The sequence below is a fragment of the Ictalurus punctatus genome, chromosome 13 (genome assembly GCF_001660625.3).
Source record: "Ictalurus punctatus breed USDA103 chromosome 13, Coco_2.0, whole genome shotgun sequence".
In the NCBI taxonomy this organism is placed as follows: Eukaryota; Metazoa; Chordata; class Actinopteri; order Siluriformes; family Ictaluridae; genus Ictalurus; species Ictalurus punctatus.
The window spans coordinates 197785-218011 of NC_030428.2; the positions used below are offsets into that span (position 1 = coordinate 197785).

General features: G+C 42.6%; 1 protein-coding gene across 2 annotated transcripts in view; it reads right to left on the minus strand.

Moving 5' to 3' along the window:
• The window catches only part of grid1b (glutamate receptor, ionotropic, delta 1b), a 212382-nt gene that overhangs the window by 21076 nt on the left and 171079 nt on the right, over positions 1 to 20227 (minus strand). For both annotated transcript variants that reach the window (XM_017484484.3, XM_017484483.3), the window contains exons 6-11: positions 13276 to 13449; positions 12097 to 12258; positions 11574 to 11693; positions 2185 to 2286; positions 1587 to 1784; positions 703 to 1027 (exon numbers count right to left, since the gene is read on the minus strand). In XM_017484484.3, the coding sequence (XP_017339973.1) occupies positions 703 to 1027; positions 1587 to 1784; positions 2185 to 2286; positions 11574 to 11693; positions 12097 to 12258; positions 13276 to 13449 (1081 nt within the window). The remainder of the gene's footprint in view (positions 1 to 702; positions 1028 to 1586; positions 1785 to 2184; positions 2287 to 11573; positions 11694 to 12096; positions 12259 to 13275; positions 13450 to 20227) is intronic.

Sequence of the window (20227 nt, forward strand, 5' to 3'; positions counted from 1 at the left end):
GTGGTAATAGATGCAGATGGAGTGTCACATTTGCTGAGCTAGTCATTTTCTTGCTTTTTGGATCAGATGAACCCGTTACTCAGTGTCTCCACACAAAGGCACCTCCAGCACATCTCTGTTCTTTAGTAACTGTTCTTTAACCATCACAATCAGCACCACAATCAGCCGCAGAGCATCATGCGAGTGTGCTGGAGGTCGGCAAATAAGAAGCGGAGATATGACACAGCATAAATAATAATCATAATATAGACTTTTTATTATTATTATTATTATTCATGTTTTGTGTGTGTGTGTGGGGGGGGGGGGTTAACTAACCAGCCATCACATGCTAAGTGAAACCTTCAAACGCTGCATGATGTCCATTTGCGCCACAATGATATTCATATTGCTTGTGGAAGGCAGTTAAATGTCATTTCGTCACACAGTGAACATTACGCTTTCATCAAGTTGATGTAGATCTACGTGTCGTAGTGAATAGCGGCCGCACAAACGTTCACCGTGTTCCTGTGCTGAACATTACTTGTGGTTGAGGAACCACATTATATCAGTTTTCAGAACAATTTATATACTACAAAAACATACAGAGTTCACCAAACCGCCAAAAAAAAAGGGATTCAAGACCAGCACATGATACTCCAAGGACGAGGCTTAAACTACGAATAAAGGATGTTTTTGCAGCAGTAGCTGAGCTTTCCCACTTACCTTGGTGTACGAAAGCTCCGTAAACAAGCCACACAGCGCTGTGTAAGGAGTTGGACATGGTGGACGGAGCTCCTGTCGGATTCTGGCAGCGCAGCGACTGCATGCGGTTCAGCAGGAAGATCAGGACTCCGACCACAGGGATGGCTGCTGCGATGCAGGCCCACACTGCCAGGTCAAACGGAGCAAACAAGGAGAAGATGTTGATCTTCTCCTCCGGTTTTCGCATCAGGATCCCCACGGAGTAATCCATGTATCGTTTGCTGAAGTCCACTACGTTCTCGCGCTCAGGTGTTATGGTGATGGCTGACACGGCTAGATCGGCCCTCTGCATAGACAAACTCACGTCAGTTTCGGATCATAAATACTCTTGTGCCCTAAACGTAACGGCTCGTAATCTTACATGGGGTAAATTCTTACGAACGTTCGATCTGATCCACTCAGACGATCCTTATAGCCGTCTCACCCAGCTTCTCCATTGCTCATTCATTTCTTTATATTCATAGTGCTCATTCACCACCTTTTGACATTCCAGTCTGCATTTCTGAACATTTTCTCTCTTCTCACGCTTGGTTTTATGTCCGGCATGTTCATTTTGCTTTTTAATTGCCCTGCATCGCTCCGTGTGCCTGACCTTTGACCCCTGCTTGCAGTTTGTCTGCTAATTTGGATCTTCAATAAGTGACTTCCACTTTTAATTTCAGTTTCAGGAATAATTAGATAGCAGTAGCCTTAATAGTTCCCTTACAAGCTACAAGATAATGGATGTCTCATGAAGCATGAAAATACGAACGGAGGGATTCCGATTCTACCCTCTGAGTTTTCAGAACATATTCTACCCCCGTTCCCTCGTTCCCTTCGCGCTGATGAGTTCCTGAAGCACTCACCTTGTTAATAAGTTCCCCAATCATGCCATTCCAGGAACCATTTGGAAGCTGAGAGCCATACTTGCTGTCTGCTACCTGGTAGATGTCATATTTGAAGCCGAGGATCTTCGCCAAGGCGTCAAGAACATCGATGGAGAATCCTTTGTACCTTTTGGGCTGCCCGAGAATGTTTTCTGCTACCATGACAAATGGGTCCTCCTTTAAAGAGAAGACATAGATCATTTACTATGATTGATTTTCCTGACAATTTCAAACAAGTGTGCAACGTGTTCTTCCCATTCAGAGCGCTGTCGGACATACGTGGTGTGATGGAGCAGGGTGACACCAATGGCATATTAAAACAGTCTAATAAGGAACATGTAGTGGAAAAACAAAGGAAGTACACTTCTAGCACTCCTTCTGCTAAATATTTCAAGGCGAACGTGCTGAATTATTCATCTTCCTCTCGGTTCTAATGAAGGAAAACAATTTTGTATGCAGACAGACGTTGAGATATTAAAGGAAAAAAGAAATAAAGGATTTACTTTGACAAGTTTAGACGTCTCAAAACAAATTACTCGAAGATAAAAACAAATAAACGAATGCGAACGATTCTCACCAGGAGTGTGACAACTTTCACTGTAACCCCTTGCATGCCGTTCTCAATCCGACTCTCCTTCAAGCTCCCGTTGAGGCCGTGCACCGAGTCCCAGGTGGCTAACTGCAGGAGACAGAAAAACACACCAGAGATCGTCAGCTAGTCGTTAATTTGCGCTTTAGAAGGTTTCGATTCTGCTCGGTGACTGCAGTGCACATTATTATTATTATATATTTAACGTATATTAAAGAAGTTTATTCTTTTTCTAGCAATCTGACACAACTTGCACCAAGGTGAGAAAAAATAGACAATCTTAGGCTTTTCAATATGCTCACAAAAACTCTTCTCAGATTCTCAGAGCCACCATTTATCCTTTAATACAAATATAGAACACGTAAAATCCGGGGTGGGAAAATCAGTAGCCCAGGACAAGCAGATTTCTTTATTTGTAGTTAATCAGCACACGGGCAGATTCAACAACCAGAGATATGAACTTGTACATTAACTAAAGTCTATATTAGCGCACATAGCTAGCTAATTAGCTCCCCATACAGTATGCCATGAGATTATGTTAGCTACGTTTAGGCCAGAGAACAGGACTGGACAGCACTTTATTCACCCAGTGGACTAGCTAATGAATGTATGATTCGTTCATTTCTGTACACACACACACACACACACACACACACACCCTGTTGGTGCAAAAATTTTCCCCTGAGCGGTACGTCACAGCATCCATCGATCAACAAAAGTCATCACAGAGTCGTCTTGATTAATGTCTTTGTCTGGAAATGTTTCTCTAGTGGCACAAAAAAGCTAGCAGTGACTCTGTGCCAAAGAAGATAAATAAAAAAAACATAACAGACTGAACCGAATCACTAGCGGATAAAAGCTTTAATGTACTATTACACACACACACACACACACACACACACACACACACACACACACAAGGTTTGCCTCTCATGGTCTCTCATGGTCATCTGTCTCAGACACGCTTGCTGTTTGCTCGTGGCCAACCAAGAACCAGGTAACACTGCACATTAATATTCTAATATTGAATAAATGTGTGTTTACTTAATTAGAAATATACACCATTAGTCCTGGAGCAAACCTGATCATCTTCTGATTCGTTTATGATTATTAGTGCAGGAGGAAAACACTCAAATGTGCCAGACAGAAACACTCCAGACCATGGATCTAAAAAAGCATTTATTAATAACGTGTTCAATCATTAGTGATATCGATCGTGTGCCAGTTCTAATCCAATAACACAGCGAACCCAATAAAGAAATCCACATTTTCTTTTCAAAAAAGACAAAATCTTAACACTTTAGAATACGGATCCGTCATTAACGATTAACGACGCAGGAAGAAATGAATAACGCGATATTAATGTTCTAGTAAATACTATTAACTAATTAATAACTCTGATTAGCGAATTATTACGTAAATAATCTTATTTTGTTAACAGTAGCGGTTTCGCATTAATTATGAAACTGTATGTAGTTTCTGAGTAGTTCTCTGGTAGGCATGAAAGAAACACTAGTTATTGATTAGCTAATACTGAAGTACCGCAATCCAAGTCTCTAGTTAGTTAATAGTATTTACTAGAACATTAATATCGTGTTATTCATTTCTTCCTGCGTCGTTAATCGTTAATGACGGATCCGTATTCTAAAGTGTTACCAAAAGATCCCCTTCTCCACAACCATCCACGCTAAACCGTAAACCGTATTCCATTAAATGATGCGATGTGGTTTTAGATTAATCTCTGCACGAGTTCATCTACACACAGGTCAGAATCAGGATTAAGCCTCAGGATAATGAAATTACCAAAACGCAGCAGATGTATGACTTATGCGTTCTTTTTTGTGCGTGTGAGCTGTCTTGTTAACTCTGTTGAGCACCTGACCGTGATGAGAATGTTAAATGGAAAAACGTTGGTGTTCACTCCTCTGCTTCTCTGTAATAAGCTTCTGTGCCGTGCTTCTGCGCTAATAAAATGCTGGAGACGCACTAGGGCTTGCCAGCCTAGGGCTTCGAAATACCATTTTTCTAGTACATAATATTTAGATAACTCTCCAGTGATTCCAGCACCACCAGGGGTTTCTTGATTACACACATGAGCTTCCTCCAGCAGCAGGGCTGGTCTTCACTCAAGGTGCTTGTGGAAAACTTGCGATAGCAAAAAAAACACTCATAAAAAGCCCTCATTTTGGTGCTGAGTCACTGCCAGAACAAACACAAAGTGCAGATACGACATTTATAGAGTACAGTACATCAAGACAAAAGCTCCCAGTTGCAGGGGACAGGAACAGGACGGATCGGCCTATTAGAGTTCTCCCAAAATGGAGACAAAACTTCATCTGAAGCCAAAATGCACCAGGAGCAATATTCTCTCTTTTTATTGCTGCTTTCTTGCTTTATTAAAGATGAGTATGAGGCAGAGATCGACATGATACAAAGACGGCTGGAACTTTACGTCTGCTTAGCACCATGAACAACAACTAGCAGTAATTAGGTAAAAGAATAAACACACACATATATATATATATATATATACTGCTGCTATAGAGATATACTGAATGAAGAGGAGCTGTGATACTGCGCCATAGCTTATATCCATTTAGAGTTAGTGTTCATTCTGTGGGACATACTCTCACACAACCAATCAAAATTCAGAGCTTAGTGCTGTAGGCTATTGTATGATCCTTTTCCAACCTCAACCTTTTGTTATGGGCCAAGGCCTACACACTGGCAGGGTTTTACCCATTCACCTTGTTGCTGGTCCACAAAATAGTTTAATCATGCTTCAGTATTTCTCTCCTATCAGTATGGTTCTTTATAATGTTCCTTCCTTATTCTTCAAAATGCTGAATAGAAATGTATGAGTGCTACAGCCTGGAATAAATGTGAAGTAAAAAACATCCGGAATGAATGACCTGATGATCCTGTCCTGAAGCACAGTGCTCCATCTCAGAGATTTTCCTCCTTCCTAGCCAACTCGGAACCAAGGTCAGCTAGTGAAAGTGATGGGGTTAAATGTCACGCCGCTGCCCCGTCCGTCACAAACACTCGTCAACATGGAGTGATGATCTTGAAGAGCCCAAGGCTGAGAGAGCTGGCCGACCGATTCATCAACAACTGTCAGATTTTCCCACTCTGTGTCAAACTTTTCACTACAGTGACAAATGAAATCCAGGACATGACGGATGGTGTATCAGAACGGAGACTTAGAGGAACTAAAGAGGAGGACTCGTAAGCTCAAAGGACAAAGAAACATGTCATTTATTGCTTATCATGTATCTTACCTTGCCTCATTGAGGCTGACCGACAGCTTTGTAAATACACAAACATCCCTGGTGTCTCATTTCTCATTAACTATAATAACTATAAGTATTTCTTAAAGAGATTTTACTATAATTATATTACTTTACCATGTTACTTACAGATATATCACTATACTATATACATTACTACTTTTAAATATAATCAGCTCTTCCCTTAGCACTGGCGATGCACCTAAATCACTTAAATTAGCAGTTATTAAACCCTTGATTAAAAAACCTGACCTTGACCCCTCTCAACTGTCCAGCTATAGACCGTTATCAAATCTCCCCTTCATCTCCAAGATATTAGAGACGGTCGTACACAGCAGCTCTGCTCGTACTTACACAGGAACAACATTCATGAAATGTATCAGTCAGGATTTAGACCTCATCATAGCACAGAGACAGCGCTGGTTAAAGTAGTAAATGACCTTCTACTGACCTCTGATCAGGGTTGTGTCTCACTGCTTGTGTTACTCGACCTTAGTGCAGCTTTTGATACTATAGATCACACTATTCTCCTTGATAGATTAGAAAATGTTGTACCCAGATGAGGACGGGTTCCTTCTGAGTCGGGTTCCTCTCAAGGTTTCTTCCTCTTAAAACATCTTAGGGAGTTTTTCCTTGCCACCGTCGCCACTCAGTGGCTTGCTCAGTTGGGATAAATTCACTCCTTTAATATCTGTACACCGTGTTGATATTTCTGTAACGCAGCTTTGAGACAATGTCTATTGTAAAAAGCGCTATACAAATAAAACTGAATTGAATTGAAATTGAATATACAGGAACTATAACTACATTACTTATCTTACTATACCATATTACTTATTACTTAATATTGCTATTATAAAACTGTACTATAAAACTATACTATGTATATGTAGCTATATTACTATAGTCAGTGGTGGAAATGGCCGAGATGCACTGGGGGACTCTAGTTGGGTCGTTTGTGGAACTCACTTTTATAGGCTTATGTGTGGATAAAAACAGAATAGAACGTGTGAAAGTGCACTATAATTACTGTACTTCTTAGCAGTGTGAGGTGTAACGAAACTGCAAAAAATCCCTTATTTGTTGTCCATGGAAAACGTAATGGGTTCTGTCACATTAGGAAATGAGATTTGCAGCACTCTGAGCATGCATCTTTTTCAGAAATGAGAAAAACTATGAGCTCGCTCATCATATCCTGTTAACAGGAGGGAAATGGTACAGGAAGGTTAATGCTTGGACAGAGATGATGCAGAGAGCTTGACAGTTGCTCAATCTTTGGTACCACTTCCCAATTACTTCCCATAAACATCAGCAAAACAAATCTATTTGTAAATGTTGTAGTGTCTAGTAGAAGTTTAGCCAAAGTCGGCCATCTTAAGTTCCTCGATGAGTTTTTTTTTTTTTTTTACAGCAGAAAGTCTGATTGCGTGCTCCCTGTGTGGAGGAAAAAAAGAGGATGCAATTCCCACCTTGTTAGATCCCTGCTTATTTGATTTTCTAGAAGACCCACTTGTATTTCCTTAAATGGGATTTCAAAAACTGTGGCTCTCTTTTGCCGAGCAATATTGTCTCAGAGAAATCGAAGCTACCAGGTGCGGTAAATGCATAGATGAAAAAAAAAATCCGTCTGGCGAGAATGAAAGAGAGCAGGAACAAGAAAATAACACCTCAATCTCCATTACTCTTAATCTATGAGCTGCTCCAACTGTGGGGAAAAGCGCAGGAGCAGAAAGAAGAGAGAGATTGGAGATTAAGATAAGACGAGAGAGGACAAGACATGGAGAGTGACGGCCTGAACGACTGACGATATCTCTTTGTGGCTGGCCGCGAGCTTCCTGCTTTCCGTTAGCTTCTGAAGCATATCAAATTCAGCTTGGAGATGTAGTGAATGTGTGTGTGCTTTAAATTCATGACATATGTCAAATAAACAGGAGCGCCCCTCGTTTGTCTCTATAGCGAGTGGAGATGGAGTCGGCTGGATTAATGTCTTGTTGGGACGTGCTGGTTTCGGTGAGTGAGGCTGGGGCTCTAATAAAGAACAACAACGGCAGTGAGTGCACTTGACGTGCCATTAGCTGTCTTTGCCTTTCATTACAGCTAATAAATGTGCCGAGTGTGTGAGGGGAGACCAGTGCCCTTTGGGAGTGTGTGTGTGTGTGTATGTGTGCCTGCAAGCTAAATGGCCATGGTCTCAGGAACCTAATGGCCATAATGCGATATGCTGGGTTCATAATTCAAGTCGGGATGCAGGGTGATTAAATCTTCATTACCAGCGGACTGTTTCGGTCCTCTCTCCTGTAATTTGCATTGCTCTTTATTTTTAAATGATAGATGGGAAGCAAAAGATCGGTGAAAACAAAAACAAAAGCAACCAAGAAAATATGAGAAAATAAATATCTATCCAGGATTATGAAGGCAGTGATTGAGATTTATGGCATGCGCTTCTTGTTGATCTCACCTTCACCTCACTGACGGGAAACTAAATAAAAGTCACTCCTAATTTTGTTTGGCAGAGCATGAACGATTCTGAGAGAAGCCTGCGTCCAATCCGCTCACTCCGTGATGAGCTCCTCAGCAGCAAATCTGCCACATGCGCCACATAAATACACGATGAGGCGTGGTGTTTGATGAGTGAAGTGGAGTATCTGTATTATACATATCATATGATCCTGAGGAACGCTACGATCGCGGTTCTCTCTGCGTGGTGTTGTACATATTCTCCCCGTGTCCGTCTGGGTTTCCTCTGGGTTCTCCAGTTTCCTCCGACACTCCAAAAACATTCCGGTAGATGGACTGGCTATGCTAAACTGCCCCAGTATTCCCACTCCACACCCAGTGTTCATAGGATAGATGCTGACCAGGATGAAGCACCAGGGACTTGAACTCAAGTCGCATGCCAAATGACTCTTTGATGACTTGTCTTTTCCTGGTGGAGTTAGAGTGGTAACAGGCTGCAAAGCTCTACCCCCAGCAGCAGATTCCAGCTCCTCCTGGGGGATCTCTAGATCTATGTTCAAAAACCAATTGTAAGATATAACCTCTCCAATGGGTCCTGATACAGCTCTGTCAGGAGCCAACCAGGGCTTGCAAATTGTCCAAATGACCTCCTGATTCAGAGAAGAAGCGATTCTGAGGATCTCCCAGATTGTTCATCTTCTCACCCCTCAACGGAGAGTATTCCTAGCAACCCTGCAGAGGAACGTCATTTCAACCAGCTGCACTTGCAACCTTCTATATATGGTATATAAAGGCATACCCTGCTTGGATTAGGGATATTAGAGATCTGTCCCTGGAGCCAGCCCTGGGGGTGGTGTCTGTAGGTGAGTTCCTGGTGACCTGCAACCACAACCCAGTGAGGTTCAGATGGAAATGGTGACACGGAGCCATCTTGCCGGCCAGTTGTGCAGCAGGCATGTCAGCATGTAAGCATGTGTAAAAATCCTGTAGGGGCAGAAACATCCCTGGCCAGCACTGGAATATATTTATAGACCACTTCTTTTCATTGTGCATGTCAACATTAAACACGGCAATGATGGAGAACTTTATTTTGCAAAGATATAGAAACAGCAGCTGCATCACCAATATAGATCGCCATTAAATCAGTCACTTCATGAAAATAGGGAGCATGTTTCGCTCTTCCTACCAGTAGGAGAACGTGATGATGCATCATGCTACAGCGCCCCCACTGTTTAAACTGGTACTGCACCACATGTATACTGTAATCCATTACAGCATACACACGGCAGCCATTTTGCACACATGTAATTATATGCAAATTTAATCCAGGCATTAGATAAACTCAGACTTGTGAAACTGCAGGCTGGATGAGAAATAAAGACGAGGGTAATGTGTGCAGCTTGTCTGTGAATTTCATGACTAGCACTATAATTTATTCAGCGGTAATAAAATGCAACAGTGAGCTGTTTTCACAGTGAGACTAAAGTCTGGCAAATAGCGAGTTGGACAAAACGTAAACATGCATTTATTTACGAGGTTTTTCCGTGTTCTACCGTAAGTGTTCCTGATTACCGCAGCGAGTTCAGATCTAAACAAGATCCCTAGAAACAAAAACATAACTGGAGGTGAGGTGCATAGGAAAACTTTACGAAAAAACCATCCGAGAGTGTGTTCTGTTCGTGACGTACGTGTGAACGAAGAATCTGTTCACAGGCTCCAGGCTATTTAAACGCGCTCTGCATTGGAGGTGTGGAAAATACGACGAAGATGAGATTTTACTTAGTTATCCATCCTTTTAAGGCATAACCTTGATAAATTTACTCATTTTTTAGAACTTGGGAATGCTATCATTTTTGCTTGAACCTGCAGAAAATTCGACACCTGATTTTTGGCTGAAACTAATTTGCGTTCCACACAATTGCTAATCAGCTGCAATAAATCTCACCGTGTGTGTGAAATGAATATATCTGCAGTGACTCCGCCCCATATTTGACACCTTAAGGTCGAAATACTCCAAACAGCATAAATCTCAAGAGTGTTATCAGGTTTTCTAACATGGTTTTACACACATATCTTCTGTGAATCAGGGCCACAGTTTATTCTCTCATGAGCAATGCCGTGAATCCATTGTTATGAAGCTAATATTGTCATAGTTACTGATATGTGGGTTATTGTCCTTCATTCACTTTCTAATTCATTAGATTGTTCACTATATCTTTCTCCACACACACACACACACACACACACACACACTCTGACTCTCTTGGAAGAACTACTATTGTTATTTTTATCTCTTTTTTGAGTCAGGCTGGCAAGCGTGCAGTCGCGTTAGGATCAAAAGTGATTCAGTTATTATCTAGAACCACATTAAAACCTGATGAAAGGGCTTCTACTACACAAATGTTTGCGTCTGCAGTGTTTCTGTACACAGACTTGATCGTCCAGCACATCCAGAACATTGCCCAGATCGTGAAACTGCCTCTGCTGGCTTGCCTTCTTCCTGTAGTTCATACTGGTGCCATCTCTTCCACAGGTAAGCGACGCACACGCACCCGGCCTCCGCATGATGTAAAAGAAAACCTGATTGATCAGACCAGGACATCTTCTTCAGATGCTCCATGGTCCAGTTCTGATGCTCACATGCCTATCGTAGGAGATTTCGGTGGTGTACAGGGGGTCAGCATGGACACTCTGACCGCTCGGTAGCTACGCAGATCCATACGCAGCAAGCTGTGATGCTCTGTGTGTTTCTGTCAGAACCAGCATGAACTTTTTCAGCAGTTTGTGCTGCAGTAGCTCTTCTGTGAGATCGGACCAGACGGATTAGCCTTCTCTCCTCACGCGCATCAGTGAGCTTTGGGAGCCCATGACCCTGTCACCGGTTCACTGGTTGTCCTTCCTTGGAGCACTTTTGGTAGGTACTAACCCCTGCATACCGGGAACACCCCACAACACCTGCTGTTTTGGAGAAGCTCTGACCCAGACGTCTAGACATCACAACTTGGCCCTTGTCAAAGTCGCTCAGATCCTTACGCTTGCCCATTTTTCCTGCTTCCAACACGTCAACTATTCACTTGCTGCCTAATAAATCCCACCCCTTGACAGGTGCCATTGTAACGAGATACTTAACGTTATTCACTGCACCTGTCAGTGCTTTTAACGTTATGGCTGATCGGCGTAACTCACGGTTCATTCCAGACTTTCCCAAGCGGAAACCGGAAATGTCAAAAGATGTCAAACACGCTTTTTTATTCTAAATATGTTGGTTAAAAATGCCCCAGGCAAGGATTTATCAATTTTCAGAATGGGGTTACTAAAAACAAACAAACAAACAAACAAAAAACACCACAGTGATACTAGCACATTAGAAAAACTCTAGAGCTCAGTTAGCATACCGTGGGCCTTTAACCGTGCTCTTGGGCTGTGTTTTTTTTTATCCCCCCTGAGCTAAGTTCAACTGTATGCTGAATTTGCTGTCACATTAAATCAGGGATTAAAATTTTAATGAGGCACCTTCTCCGAAGCTTTATCACGTCACGAAGAATGAAACAGTTCAGTAAATAGAGACCTTGAGCTTTAATGCCTAACATGCTTTTCTTTCATTCATCCTTTCTTTTTTCTTAAACATACCCGTTTTACGTCTTTTCCGAAGGTCTCACTGAAGCTGGTGCCTAAAATCTCAAACTGAACATGTGAGTTGGATCCGTTGTCCATGAAGTCCATAACTCCGGTGAGGCCGGTGATGCGACCCTGCCGAGAGAGGAACATCCGCCAGTTTAGAATGACACTGCACCACTTCTCACGCTAATGAATATCTAATGTCCTTATAGCATATCAGGAAGAGATAATCAGTGTTTGGACTGTAGGTTAGAGACTAAAATAGACTGAGGAGGTTTTTAGAGAGTTATCAATCCCTAAAAGAACAGAAAGATGGACAAGAAAAGATAGATGAAGATGTGGGGTCCTGGGCTGAACTCAAACAGCCACACGTCTAGCACTCGGACTTAAAGCGCCACTCAGAAATGCTTCAGTCTTTTATTCTTTGAGGCTCTCACACCTGGCCTGGAGTATTTTAGCTAGCAAGGTCAAAGAAGCAGAGATGGAGGGCTTCCTGCTAACAGATAACAACTTCTCAGAGAGGAGACTGTTGTACCTTCTGGATGGTCTCCAGCATGGACCAGCCTCCATTCCAGGGCTTGGTTGACTTCCGTATGCAATTCAGGCTGGCCATGCTGTGCCACTTCCTGTCCTCTAACTTCCTGTAGAAGGCGTTGGCCAGCATCAATACGCTGTCATACAGGTACAAGTTGGACACCTGAGAGAAAAAGACAAAGATGATTCATATATATATATATATCCCCACCCAATTTTCTTCCTTATTTAGTCCCAGGGACTTGTATGACTCCATGTAAAGGGATTAAAATGTGTGTAACCATTGACTTATAATTGTAAGGGGAATTTTTGACACCAACATCCATGCCACGGTCACCATTAGTGTTCGCATGATCTCCTGAAGCCGTGATACCTCAGAACTGACTGCTGTGTCTGATGTCACATCAACATTATATGAGTGACACAGTCCTCTAAAGCCTGGAACGACACGTTACAGCTCAGAAGCTCAGATGTGTGTCAGGTGCCAAAGTACATCAAGTGCTATAAAATCCAGGAAGAGGCTCAGATGCTCTCTGACATGCAGACCTCAGACAGGCACGGCTGATCAGGACAGAGAGGTGTCTCACAGCCGCACGCTATCATTAAGCCACTGCATCATCGCCGGTGACAGGAACTCATTTCTGCTTAGACTCATAAAGACCGTCACAGTACTGAAGTAGAAACACCCAGGCACGGGTAGTGTTGTAGGATTCGCTTCAGAAAGCCTCTTGTAAGGAACAGAATATGTGGGTGTGATGTCATGGAGCCAGACTGGAAGCAGAGTTGATTATTTTCCTATAACTGCATGTACTGGAGTGTTTGATTCCTCTGAAACCCAGAGCAACGGGACGCTTCAAAAAGTGTAACGCGACGTCAGCACACGACTCTCAGAAGAACACAAGAACCTGGAAGCAGTACGGTAAATTGCTGTTCATGGTGAGGCTCAGTGAGAATGTGTATGATGTGATGATACGGATTAAGTATAATTAATGCCGGAAGGAGTTAATGTTCAAGGTCAGCTGGTGTTGGTGCAGCACTGGTGGAGCTTTTAACACTGCTGACGCTGCAGCTCTTCACTGATAAAAACAAAACGAAGCAAAACAAAACTCACCCGTCTTCTCATTAAAATGTTTATGAATGTGTTATAGGAAAATAATCTGGAACACCAACAGGAACTGACCTCTAGCGACTGCAGGTATCCCTCCTGAGGGTCACAGAGCAGAGAGGAGATGCGATGGCTGTTTCTCATACAGTTCACACTACTGTCTCTCCACAGCGGGAAAATCTGCCGGATGACCGTCATCCTTCCCAAAGCGCTGTGGGCCAGTTCCATGATCTCAGTGTCGCTGATCTCCTAAAAAAAATTCAGACAGAGAAGCAGATAGATTGGGTTTTTTTTTTGTTATTTAGATGCTGTTTCATTTACCATGAAATAAAATTCAATTTGAACGGAAAGCGACGAGATGATAAGTCGGTAATTTCCTCAGCCTGTTCCGATCGCATCTACTTGGAGAAAATTGCCCCTGATCTTTCTTCAGTAAAAAAACGTCTCAATTGAAGGAGACCTGGCATTTTCTCAACTCATCATCCTAGTTATCCTATAATGAGCAGGAGCACGATGGGGAAGAAAAAAAAAAAGAAAAAGTTCACACAACGATTTCATCAAACTGCAAAAGAACAAAAATGTGGAATTTTATTGAAGCACTTTATCATTCCACCTCATTTAACACACCTGATTCAACTCATCAGTTAATTATCACTCCCATCGTATGGAGGACTGGTGGAGGACTGGTGGAGGACTGAGAAATTTGAATATTTTGAGGACTGTTCATTGCGTTCTTATAGAAACCGTCAGCCTTAACATTAAAACCACTGACATCTCGTTACAGCGGCACCTGTCGAGAGGTGGGATATACTGAATCATGCAGCAACTGAACAATCAGTTCTCGAAGTTGACGTGTTGGAAGCAGGAGAAATGGTCAAGCGTAAGGACTTTCACAAGGTCCAAACTGTGATGGCTAGACGACTGGGTCAGAGCATCTGGTGGCCTCTTTCAGCACGATAATGTGCCCTGGCACACTGCAAAAATGGTTCAGGAACTGTTTGAGGAACATGACGAGGAGTTCAAGATGTCGACTTTGTGATCCACACGTGTCCGATCCACCGAGGCCCCACCTCGCAACTTACAGGACTTAAAAGATCTGCTGCTAAAGTCTTGGTGCCAGATACTACCGCACACCTTCAGAGGTCTCGTGTTGTCCATGGTTCTCCGGATCAGAGCTGTTTCGGTGGCACAAGGAGAGGAAGACCTACACAATATTACGCAGGTGGTTTTAATGTTATGGCTGATCGGCGTACACGCAAACTATCGACTTCTGCTCGTTCTTCATCATTTCAGATTGTAAAATGCAAGAAGGATCTCAGGTGTACGAGTGAGACAGTAATTAAAGGAGGATGGATGATGTGAGCGTTTTACAGCTGCTGAGATCACCGCTTGATTGTAGAAGAGATGACCGACGTCCAGGTCGACTCGTTCACGCCATAACGCGGTGTTGGATTCATGAACGTTGGATTTCTAGACTTTTGTCTGGTGTAACAATCAAACGAGACGATATTTCATTTTTACAGCTCATTTTCCAGGGGAAAAAATGAGTTCATTCACAGAAAAGAAGGAAATAAATCATTTGTTCTTTAAGGAAAAACAAACCTACTTGGCTCGCTGTGACAAACACATATCAATCGGTGAAAGCTATTTAGTGTCTAAGCCTTGTTTTTCTCTTTGAATGTCACCTCCATGGATTTTATCCGGCGCTCTCTCTTTATGATACGTAATCCATTATATAATATACGTAGCTCTCTTTGTTCTTGTTTTTGGCCTTCAGCTTGTTGAATCTGTTTTTTTGTGCCTCTATTGAATAAACTCTGCACTTTGGGTGTCTGAGCCTGTAGCTGTACTGGAAAGAGTGCTCTGTCGCTGTTATGTAATCTTAATGCTACTTAGCCGACAAAAACAGCTATTTTAAAAAAAAGTGCATGAAAAGAAGAAAGGTCAGAAATAATGTTGTTATGCCTAACCATTTTACACAATACACAATGAGATAATTAAGGGATTGTGCAAAATGAAAAAATAAAAATGACACTGATTCCTTTGGACATGAAGTCATGTGTGTATCATGATGCACCTGCAAACGACACGGAAAAAAAAACAGAGGAAAACTACAGGGCGTGGGGTAAAGTCTGTTCAGCCTAATTCAGCCGGGATTAGTTTTCCTGCTGGACGTGTGGATGTAATTGGGTTCTTAGTCAGAATCCATGCATACTGCATATTTTACTTTACCTTTGATAAAATATCTAAGAGAAATAACTCCAGGTAATATATATATATATATATATATATTAATCCCATCTGAACCGACATGTTGGTGAAGATTGCATTAAATCCTGTGTGGAAAGAGCTTCCGCACTTTTCCCTTCAGCGTAAAGACGCTCCAGGATTTTCACTTTTCTACGGAAGCCAAAAGTTTCAAATGCGCAACAATAAAATATTATAGTGGCTTATGGTAGGGTTAGGCTTAAACTCAGCTACTGTAAATGAATCCGAAATGAGAGACGGAGAGAGAGAGAGAGAGAGAGAGAGACAGAGAGAGAGAGAGAGAGAGAGAGAGAGAGAGAGAGAGAGACAGAGAGAGAGAGAGAGAGAGAGAGAGAGAGAGACAGAGAGAGAGAGAGAGAGAGAGAGAGAGAGAGAGACAGAGAGAGAGAGAGAGAGAGACAGAGAGAGAGAGACAGAGAGAGACAGAGAGAGAGAGAGAGAGAGAGACAGAGAGAGACAGAGAGAGAGAAAGAGAGAGAGAGAGAGAGAGAGAGAGAGAGACAGAGAGAGAGAGAGAGAGAGAGAGAGAGACAGAGAGAGAGAGAGAGAGAGACAGAGAGAGAGAGAGACAGAGAGAGACAGAGAGAGAGAGAGAGAGAGAGACAGAGAGAGACAGAGAGAGACAGAGAGAGACAGAGAGAAAGAGAGAGACAGAGAGAGAGAGAGAGACAGAGAGAGAGAGAGAGAGAGAGAGAGACAGAGAGAGAGAGAGAGAGAGAGAGAGACAGAGAGAGAGAGAGAGAGAGAGACAGAGAGAGAGAGAGAGAGACAGAGAGAGAGACAGAGAGAGAGAGAGAGAGAGAGAGACAGAGAGAGAGAGAGAGACAGAGAGAGAGAGAGAGAGAGAGAGAGAGAGATTGTACATTTCCTCCAAATTTGCATTCTGTGTCTCTCTCAGTCTCTCTCTCTCTCTCTCTCAATGTCTCTCTCTGTATCTCTCTCAGTGTCTCTCTCAGTGTCTCTCTCAGTCTCTCTCTCTCTCTCTCAATGTCTCTCTCTGTATCTCTCTCAGTGTCTCTCTCTCAGTGTCTCTCTCTCTCAATGTCTCTCTCTCTTGATGTCTCTCTCAGTGTCTCTCTCTCTTTATCTGCACCTGTCCTTTCATGTTTCTGTGACTTTCTGTATTCGGGACGACGGATGTTTTGTAAATAAATGAAGTAAAACAGCTCGGTACATAGAATATTCATCACCAAGATGCTGCTCAGCCATTATTCATGAAATCATCTTGTAACCCAATGCAACGTCATTGTAAAGACAAGAACAAATCACACACACACACACACACACACACACACACACACACACACACACACACCATCAGCTTTCTCAGGAGGGATTCCAGGTGAGGTGAGTGACCTAGAAAAAAAGGTGGTGACGTTAACATCCTCTCCACGTTTAGAACTGTGCGGATGCGTGTCCTGTTTCATGCGGTGCACAGATTGAGAGATCTGGTCCGCTTTCACACTAAAAGCCTGCCGGTGTTTTCGACGCACCGAGGGGCTCGCGACGCCACTGCTAATTTCACACTCTGTTGTTTCACATCTGCAGGAAGAGCGGCGTGGAGACACGGCGCCGCACTTCACTGCGAATCTCAATGCAGGAAACCGAAAACCGTCAGAAGAACTGACAGACTTGAGTAAAACTGGACCAGTTATAATTCATGCTGTTACAGAAATAATCAACTTCAGGGCGGTAACAGTGACTCCGCTTCATCGCACCAGCATGTCGTTTATTACTTTTCCAGAACAGCACCACGGACAGCGTTTTTCTCCATACTTGCTATGACGGTTGACTGGATTAGAGGAAATCTACAAACCTTTCACGGACAAATAAACGTGTGGAACAATATTAGATAGTAATAAAAAAAAAATTTTAAACGAAGTACTGTAATCAGGCAGACCTTACAACAGCTAATGGTAATTATACGCCACGGACAGGGTGAAAGGAGGTTAATAATCTGCGAGTAATGCGAGTAAAGCGTCTGTTCCTGTGCTGCATTCTTCTGTGGGAAGGATGGAAAATGGACGCTGGGTTAAAAAAAAACAACAATAAGTATAAACAATCCGCCAGACGCTTAAAGGCTACTGCAACTTTTAGTATTCGCCGAGCAGCGAAGAAGGTGGAGGGATTGCTCCAGCACAGCGTGCGTCCTCACACTTCAGCTCTGATAATGTCTGACCGCTCAGGAGGACCGCGCTCACTTCCTTCCTGTGCTCTTTATTAATACGTAATGCTGACTTTGAATAAATAATGAGAACGCATTCGAAGACGCGCAACATTAGTCAAACCCTCTGTTTCGGAATCGTACATACTCTAGAACGGGGCAATCTGCATGCCGCGTCGTCAGAAAGCTGCGTGCATGAATATTTAACAGCCGCATATAATACACAGCGCAAGCGTTAGCTGCAGCCTTATAAAGCTAACGCAAACCAAAACTGTGTTCCGGAGACCGCATTAGTAAAGTTGACACACGTTCGCCTATTCCAGACTCACTGTGTGCACATAGTGTAGATTAAACACCATCTGCTGATGTATAAATGCCTCTTAATCTACTTTTGAGATGATTAGAGAGAGCATTTGTTTTGCAGCTGTTATGGCAGGCTGTTCTGTATGCAGAGGATGTAGTGCGATACGTAGGGCACGAGCTGAGCTCTTTTTTAACCTCATCTGATATACTGTAGACTGGAGTCGAGCACCGAGTTTGACACTTTTCCAAAAGGTACGTTAATCTTTACCTGGGGAAAGTTCTGGGTATTCAGAGTCAGGTTACGCACCTGCATAAGCTCCACCTTCAGATTATTAAACTCGCCTGCGCGCGTTAGAGCTGTAGTCAGGCCGTAGTTATCTCTAAATACTGACTTTTCTGTATGAAATGCTCCGTACACTGCGTTAGCGCAACTCCCAATGCCATGAAAGGGAAGCCCAATGGAAAAGTCAAAAATCTGCATGAGGATCAACACCAAGACCTCCTAAAATACCAGGACAACAAGGAGATCAAGAGACAAGGAGCCACAGGAAGCCACGGATTAGCTCTAATCGGATTTTACAAAGAAGATGTACAACATGGAGGCTACATATACACTACACACACTAATGAGCACTAATGAGACAACACAAGATGGATAACAAGAAACGAGAAACAGGTGTGAACGGTGCTCGTGGGGTGCCTTTAGAGCAGCAGACAGGAAATAGAAGCGGGAAACATCAGCAGGAATTATGAAACAGAAACTGTGAATGAAACAGGAAGGGAGACGTCTGCGCCGGTAATGCTCAACGTGGAAACACTCAAATAAACTTTTAATCACTCAAACATCAGTTAAATGCTAATACTTTTATAAAAGGTTAGAGTAGACACTCTATTTTCAGAATTATTGGCACCCTTCATGAGAATGATCCAAAGTGACTATAGGCTATATATAAACATTCAACATTTTTAACTGGTAGAAGTGAAGAAACTACTTTTCCCATCTTTCCTCTCAAAGAGCTCAAACTAAAGAAGGGAAAAAAAACAATTATGGACCACATTAATGTAAACATTAACATAAACAACTTGCCAGTTCTTGAAAATAACAAGACGGCGAGGCAGACGTACTGAAAGATCGTACAGGTTAGGGTCTCGTGAACTTTAACAGTATCATGAATTCCATCAAGTGCTATTTTAGCCCTCAGCCATGAGGTTAAGTCTTCACCATAGATGGATCTTTCAACATTAAAACTGGCCGACCAATGAGATTCGCGCGTTTGTTCACGTGCCTGAAGCCGCTGATGTTACATAAAAACCACGACGTGGTGGCGCTCGAGCACAAAACTGTCCTGCTGAGCACACGTCGGTACCTGAAGAAGAAGAAGAAGAAGAAGAAGAAGAAGAAGAAATGCCAAAATGTATTCTAAGTGATCCATTTAATTCCTTCAGTGTTGCTTTCTACCCTAAACAGCATCATGGGTGTGATCAGAATCGAGTCTGAGAAATCTGAGACACGCCTCTGTTTTAGATAAGCTCCGCCCCCGCGTGCGTAACTCTTACATAACTTCCGAACGGCGTTGAAATTTGTAGCCACGACTGAGCTCTGAGTACTGATGTGTGTCATTTCAGGATTAAAGCTCTGAATAGCTCTCCCTCTGTGATTAATTATATACGCAGGACATGGAGGTTGGGATGTGTATTTGAATAATGTGTGTTTAAAGAAATGCGGAAAGAAAAAAAAAAATGCAGGAAGAGTGAAAGCCTGAATGGACTAAACACAAGGTCATGAAATTCATGAGTCAGTAATGCAGTTACTCATACAGTACTTACAGTGAAAGAAGCAGATCTAAACACACACTAATAACAGGGTAATAGGCAACAGGTGGTACTAATTAGCTGCCATAGCAACAGGAAACGAATTCAGGAAACCATTTAAGGAACGTCAGGGGCGGCGTAAACAGGGACAGAATGTGTGGTAATAACAAAGTGCTCTGTTCTGTGCTCACTATTAATGAGAATTTTATTAAGTCAGACACACCTAGCAATGAAATATTTCTTACTGACGGATCAGCAGTAAAACCTTCTTCATTTACTATCAGAGTAGCGTGAAGCCCAACACAGTATTTATATCACACGATAACATACTGCGCCACGCCGGAACAAACGGATGGAACCAAGCCGACGGATTTAAAAGAATTCAAATGATGTAACGCAGGGATGTTTTTCTGAAATAATCCAAGAGCATGATTCTGTTCTTAACCGCTTTCAAACATATTTGTTAGCGAGACAATTTGA